Source organism: Miscanthus floridulus, chromosome 17 (assembly GCF_019320115.1).
Source record: "Miscanthus floridulus cultivar M001 chromosome 17, ASM1932011v1, whole genome shotgun sequence".
Taxonomy (NCBI): domain Eukaryota; kingdom Viridiplantae; phylum Streptophyta; class Magnoliopsida; order Poales; family Poaceae; genus Miscanthus; species Miscanthus floridulus.
Window position 1 is genome coordinate 81,464,450 of NC_089596.1, and position 6,871 is coordinate 81,471,320.

General features: G+C 42.6%; 1 protein-coding gene across 2 annotated transcripts; it reads left to right on the forward strand.

Annotated features, from left to right (window-relative positions):
- The first annotated feature begins 255 nt into the window (after window positions 1–255).
- Window positions 256–2,120, forward strand: LOC136517554 (large ribosomal subunit protein eL36x-like). Of its 2 annotated transcripts, none has more exons than XM_066511149.1 (4): window positions 256–283; window positions 432–549; window positions 1,138–1,337; window positions 1,909–2,120. In XM_066511149.1, the coding sequence occupies exons 2-4, from the start codon at window positions 448–450 to the stop codon at window positions 1,940–1,942; spliced, it is 336 nt and encodes a 111-aa protein (XP_066367246.1). In that variant the 5' UTR covers window positions 256–283; window positions 432–447; the 3' UTR covers window positions 1,943–2,120. The 2 variants fall into 2 exon arrangements, with proteins under 2 accessions (XP_066367246.1, XP_066367245.1); XM_066511148.1 differs by having other exon boundaries at window positions 259–288.
- Window positions 2,121–6,871: the final 4,751 nt, after the last annotated feature.

Sequence of the window (6,871 nt, forward strand, 5' to 3'; positions counted from 1 at the left end):
ACAACTGCAGAGATAGCCCAGCTCAGCCGGTCAGCCCCATACTGCAAAGTCAAAAAATTCTAACGAACGAACCCATAACGACCCACAAGAGCCCAATTTACTTACTAATCACAATCCTCTTAAGAAAACCTGGGCCAGATAACAGAAAAGGCCCGGAAAGGAGAATGAAACAATCTCAGCCCAGCCCAGTATCCTCCGGCCGCGAAGCCACCTCCGCGTCGCCTATATAATGGCTCCACTCTGCTAGGGTTTCCCATCTTTAGCAGCCGGTTCACTTCTACAGGTAAGGTAAGCCTCCCCCTCCCGCAATCAAAAGAAAAAAAAAAAAACCTCCCCCTCCCCGCGCCGCCGCCGCCGCCGCCGATCTGAAACCTAGCCTCTCTCTCTCCTTGTGTACGCGCTCATCTCCGCTTGTTTGTGTGCGCGCACAGGAAAGGGTTGGTCCTCATGGCGCCGCCGCAGCCGAAGTCGGGCCTCTTCGTGGGCATCAACAAGGGCCATGTCGTCACCAAGCGCGAGCTGCCTCCGCGCCCGTCCCACCGCAAGGGGGTAAGCGAACTTTCAACTTTTTTAGGGTCATCATGTTGATCTCGCTGGTGGTAGTGTTGTTGTGATTAGGTGTGGATGTTGTGGGTTTAGGATGCAGAGAAGATCTTACTAGTTGATAGTTTGTGCTCTGTAACTTTCGCGTTATAGGGTTGTCTAGGATGTGTGTGACTAGGATCATGCTTGCTACTCGTATGCAAGAATCTGAGGATTAGTTGTGTTTTTAATCTTGTCCTTGTTCATTTTTCCAATTCGACAAAACACAGTTTGATGGATCTGCAATACTAGTTGAGGAGCTCTACTTTACTTTATGCAGATGGAAGGTTTGATTGCTGACGATAGTGTAAGACATGTTTTAGTAGAAATTTGTTTCTAAAGTTTTTTTGTGAATGTGAAGTTTGCCTGTTGTTTCTCATATATTGAATTTGCTGCCATGTGCCCTACCAAATACTGAGATATTTGCTTTCATTTATTTAACTTGTAAAAGCCTATGATTTAGTGTCTGCACTTGTAAATGGCTAGTACAAGTAGTGTGTGTTCCTATGTGATAGATTTACTGTGTCCTCTATTCTAAGTTCATGTGGTATGCAGAAAGCAACGAAGAGGGTGTCCATGGTCAGGGGCCTGATCAGAGAGGTTGCTGGGTTTGCTCCGTATGAGAAGCGTATCACTGAGCTTCTGAAGGTTGGGAAGGACAAGCGTGCTCTGAAGGTCGCCAAGAGAAAGCTTGGAACTCACAAGAGGGCAAAGAAGAAGAGAGAGGAGATGGCGGGTGTCCTCAGGAAGATGAGGTGTGTAAATGTGAAACTTTGTTGTGATAAAACTAGAATACTGCTTGGTGGCCTGTCTTTTTTTTTTTCCTGCAGATGCTTTTGCATGTGTCTAGTCAGTTGCTTCTGCTAATTTGTTGCATAATTTTGATTTACTCTTACTCTAATTTGTTGCATAATTTTGATTTACTCTTACTCCAACGATTGTTATTACATTAATGCACATCAATTTAAGTTCTGCATATTGATCCTGCCATTTGCATTACCTGGTAATGAGTTTGTGTATAGATGACTAGTGCTTATTGATTGTGCGCATTGTGTTATGGTATCCTAATCTTGTCTGATCTGCTTATATATACATGTCTTGTTTTTCTACTATCTGGTCAGTTGTATATTTTTGTCTATTTAGTGGACACTATCATTGGACCATCGTATCTTATAGAAATGGATTCTATGTTGGCACTTAATAATATGTTTGAATTGTTTCATAGCATTGTTCGTATTAGCATCTTCATGTTGGCTTAATAGAAGAGATCCTCCTTTATGCTGCATAACTATCAGTATTAACTGAATTTTCTGTTGGTATCTGCAGATCGGCTGGTACGCACACTGACAAGAAGAAATAGAGCATTTCAAGTTCATGAAGCTGGCGGCCAGATTCTGTTCCAGTGTCTGTTTTTTCCTACCTGTAGTACCTAATAGACATGTCAAAGTATCTGTCAGCGAAATATTGTGTTGTTAGTCATGTATCGAACCACCTCTTGGGATTTTGCTCCAACTTACAATGCATCCATGGTTTGTTAATCTTTTGCTGTTTTTTAATCTTTTCCTTTGGTTTTTCACTTTTTCTCATGGTTTCTTCCACTATCACGTACTGTATGCTAATCAGCCTGAGAATCTTATTATATCAATACCAGCAAAGCTATCATCAGAATAATATGCCTGCTAGGCAAATCAGTCTCCCAATCCCACCCGGGCTCCGATTCCTCTCCCGGCAGTGGTGCGATTAGGTCACACAACTGGCGGTTTACAAAGCGGCAGAGAAGAGTGTCCAAAGGGCACAGCTGGCGGTTTACAGAGCGGCAGAGAAGAGTGTCCAAATGGCTCTGCGCATCAACAAGAGATATCCAGAGTTCCAGCGTGGAGAGATCACCGAGAAGTGCACCGTAGCTTTACTGCTTATTCCCCAACCGATGATGAGCTGTTCTTTTCTGTGGAAATGGATGCCAATCTTGAGAACGAGCTCCATGTTTACCAGTGCTGCACCTGCACAATTGGGTTTTGTCCATATGGCTGTTGCATAGGCTGTCTGAATCAAATAGCTGCGGTTACTCATCCAAGTAGTGACATGTTCATTGGTGAGCATGAGAGCGTTGGTGGTAGGTTCTATACTGACAGCGGGAGTCATGATAACTAATTTATCTAGGATCTTCTAAGAGTGTTTGAGTCATTCATTTGTATTTGTGTCATACTCCATTCGTTTTAAACTACAAGTCATTCTGGTTTTTCTATGTATGATACACGCTATATTTAGACACAGATTTTACTACGTTTCTAAAAAACTAAAAGTAACTTATAATTTAAAACGAAAAGAGTATTTTCGACAGACCAGGGAACCTGATCATATTATTCCTTGATGTTATATTCTTGGTACCTAGTTTTCACTCACTAGATTATTCATCCGTTAATTGATGGATGTCATAAACATTTTCGCCCTGTGATACTATTTAGTATTTACTCTCTTCCTTTCCGAAACGTGTGGATTTTTTTTACTAAATAGTTTGTCCTTCACTCGTTGGGGTGGCAACAGCCCCATTTTTATGTTTTCTTTTTCTTTTACCTCTGTTTTTGTTAGGTGACTTCTTCTTTTTTTTCAAGTACTCTTTCTTCACCTAAAATGGTTCGGTAAATCTCTTGCTGTTCTTTAGAAGAACTAAGCCATCCTTGCAGGCCGGCAGGTTTTGTCGCAAGGGCTGATCAAAAGAGTTGGCAATGGAACCTCGACACATATCTGGCGAGATCGGTGGCTCCCGAATCATTTTGGGGGTCGACCTCTCACGCCAGAGGAGGGACAACCGGTGTCAATGGTGGCCGAGCTGTTGTCAGAAAATGGACAGTGGAATGAAGATTTTATCAAGCAGTCCTTCATACCGGTAGATGCTGCTGCTATCTTGCGTACCCCGGCGCGGATCCAATATGGAGATGTCTGGGCATGGGAACCGGAGAGGCATGGTGTTTACTTTGTCACGTCTGCTTACAGATTACTAGACATGGCACGCATCAGGGATGATGTGGTGCCTGCGGCAAGTGTCTCAGAAAATTCAGTATGGAGGAAAATATGGAAGTTGAAGGTGCTGCCAAAAATCAGGGTATTCTGGTGGCGTGTGGTCCATGAGTTTCTTCCGACTCGTCAAATTCTACACCGTAAGCATGTGGAACCAATTGCGAATTGCGAGATGTGTGGTGCAGAGACAGAGTCAATCAGACACGTCTTGTTGGAATGTTCGATTGCCAAGGCGTTCTGGGAGCAAACGAAAATTGCCACTGGCGTCAAGCTTCCAACCCTGCATCAGGAGACTTGGGCGCAGGTTCTGGTAGAAGGAAGGGCGGGCTCGGAGCGAGATCAGACAACGATCATCATTGGCAGGAACGCGCTCTGGATGCAGCGAAATAGACGAAGACATGGGGAGATGTTGCCGCCGATTCGAGTGGCTGTACAATGGGCGGCAGACTTGGCTTTTGATCTAAGACAGGCGACCCATTCTCAGTCGTCAGTGACAGAGCCGAGAGCAGTACCTAGGTGGGAACGACCACCTCTGGGCTGGATCAAATGCAACACGGATGGCGTCTTCTATGAACAAACAGGGCAAGGTGCTACAGGTGCGGTACTGCGTGATGGTGCTGGGGCGTTCATCAGGGGCAGCGCCAAGTGGTATGATCATTGCCTCGACGCCCTCACCATGGAAGCCATCGCTTGTCGGGATGGGCTGGCCTTATCGGTTCAGTCAGGAGTCCGAAAGATTTGGCTAGAAACTGACTGCCAACAAATGGTGCAGCTATGGCAGGCAGGGACTAACCAGAGATCGACTATCTCAACAATCCTACAGGAGATCCGGGAGCTGAGCTTACTCTTTCATGATTTTAAGCTTTCTTTTGTTTCTAGAGATTGTAATAAGGTAGCAGATGTATTTAGCTAAACAGGTCACAGGCGACACACGAGCTGGGTGGTGGACTTATGCCCCAGCTTATGTGCTGGACCTGTTGTCCTCATATTGTAATCCTGCTCCCCCTGATGAATGAATCTCCTTGAGCGCAAAAAAAGAAAAAAGAAAAAAAGAGAGTGATGACATAGGGGATTATGGCATAGTGCCATATGAATATGCAGCCTGTTCGGTTGGCTGGTTCATATCGTTGCTGGTTCGTGAAGAAGTACTGTTGGCTGGTTTGTGTGAGAAAAAAATACTATTCCGGCTAGAAATTTACGATCGTTTACGACAAGCCACAGCCAAACGAACAGGTTGATGATATGGCATCGCATGCCCTCCAACTTTAATCACCAACAATGCCCACCCGCCACTTTACAGCACAAACACATATACTAGTGCAGCCATCACTCAAAAAACTGGTGAGCATAAAGAGATGTTTACCATAGCTGTTTACCATGTCACAGAAATACGATGAGCATTCCCTCGGAAAAAAAACCCAGTGAGCATAAAGAGATGTTTACCATGTCACATGGAACTAGGCGAGGACCTACCCGGCGCGGCAGCGCCTATGTGGCAGGAGCACTGGGAGAATGGCACGGAGAGGGGTACGAAAGGAGGTGGAATAGAGGTTGTAGATGGGGGCAAAGATTAAACTGCTACTGCTTGGTTGTAGGGAGGGTTTTATTGTTTAGGTGATGGATCGCAATTTACAAAACTCAAGGGATTTTTTTTAAAAAAAGAACTATACATGTCCTTCAGCTTTAAAACTTTTACCAATTTGATCGCTATATAAAAGCTACATCCTATGTTATAAAAAAGAACTACTACATTCGTTCTGAAAAGAATATAACTACGAGTTGCATGCCACGAAAAGTGATTCACGTTTGACCATTCACAATTATGTCTTTAAATTAATTTATTATAAAAATACATCTTATAATCTAATGGTATTTACTCCCTCTGTCTAAATTTAATTGCACGTTTACGGTTTAAAAAAATCCCAAAATAAAGGGATTCGATGAGGAGCAGTGCTGGTCTCCGTGCGTACAATCTGTGCTAGCGTAAATGCCACTCTGGAACCATCGATGGAGAAAATAAAAAAAAACTTGAATGCTCAATTACGTGGAATGCTCTCCACCACTCGTTTGCTGGCTCCAGGCGGCAGCCGCACCAACTGCACTGCCAATCTTCGTACGGCAAGAAATGACAGCTACACTTTCTAGGGGTAGAAATGTAATTTCACATCTACAGTATTTTTTCATTTGAATCCTAAACGTGCTTTTATGGTTGTACGGAGGGAGTATTTGGTGTCATAAATATGGATAATTTTTTACCTATAATTAATCAAACTTAAGGTATTAAAACGTGACATATTCTTTTGGAGACGGAGGTAGTACATCCTATGGAGCTATGCTAAGAAAAATCATAATGGCAACCTGTCAAATTCTGGCAACTTGCTATGGTGCTAATCACGGAATATGGCAGTTGAGGGTGCAATTGTGCTCACTGCTTGCATGAGAAAAAAAACTAATGGAAATCAAATATTATCAAGTACTCCCTCCATCCCAAATTGTAAGTCATTCCAAGAATCTTGGAGAGTCAAACTTTTTCAAGTTTGACTAAAATTATAGAGAAAAACACAAAGATTGATGACATCAAATAGGTATAATATAATAATATAACTAATGAAGAATCTAATGATACTTACTTGGTATGATAAATATTATTATTTTGTTATATAAATTTGATCAAACTTGAAAAACTTTGACTCTCCAAGATTCTTGGAATGACTTATAATTTGGGATGGAGGGAGTAATATTCACCATGCTCTCTAAGACTGTCTTCAACAAGAATCTATATGGACACCTAAATTTAAAATGGGTAATAGAGATCCAAAATTAGCATCCAACAGACTACTTATACGGGAGACCCATTTTGGATTGCCTGATAGACATAACCCAAATAAGTATCATTTCCCCTGGAAACCCATTTACTTGTTGTTGAAGAAGATGCCAAGATGCCGAATGGGTATTGAATCCTTTGACTATAGCGCTACCCAAAGGTTAAATGAGTCTTGTATTTTGTACGTTATTGTTGAGATAGTCTACAGAAATAAATATATACATATAGGTGTGTTCACAATGTCGTGAAAATTCTCACAAAAGTACCACTTTTTAAGTTAGCATTATGTCCTGAGCAATCATGGTGACAAGCAAACAAGAAGTCCTCTGTGCGTCTCTGATGATCCTTCGTGCACAATTGTTAGTGCGCCTGCTCAGCTGGAGAGACCCTGCAGCTTAATCATCACTTCTTAATATGCAAACACACAAAACAGAAAGGGGAAAACAA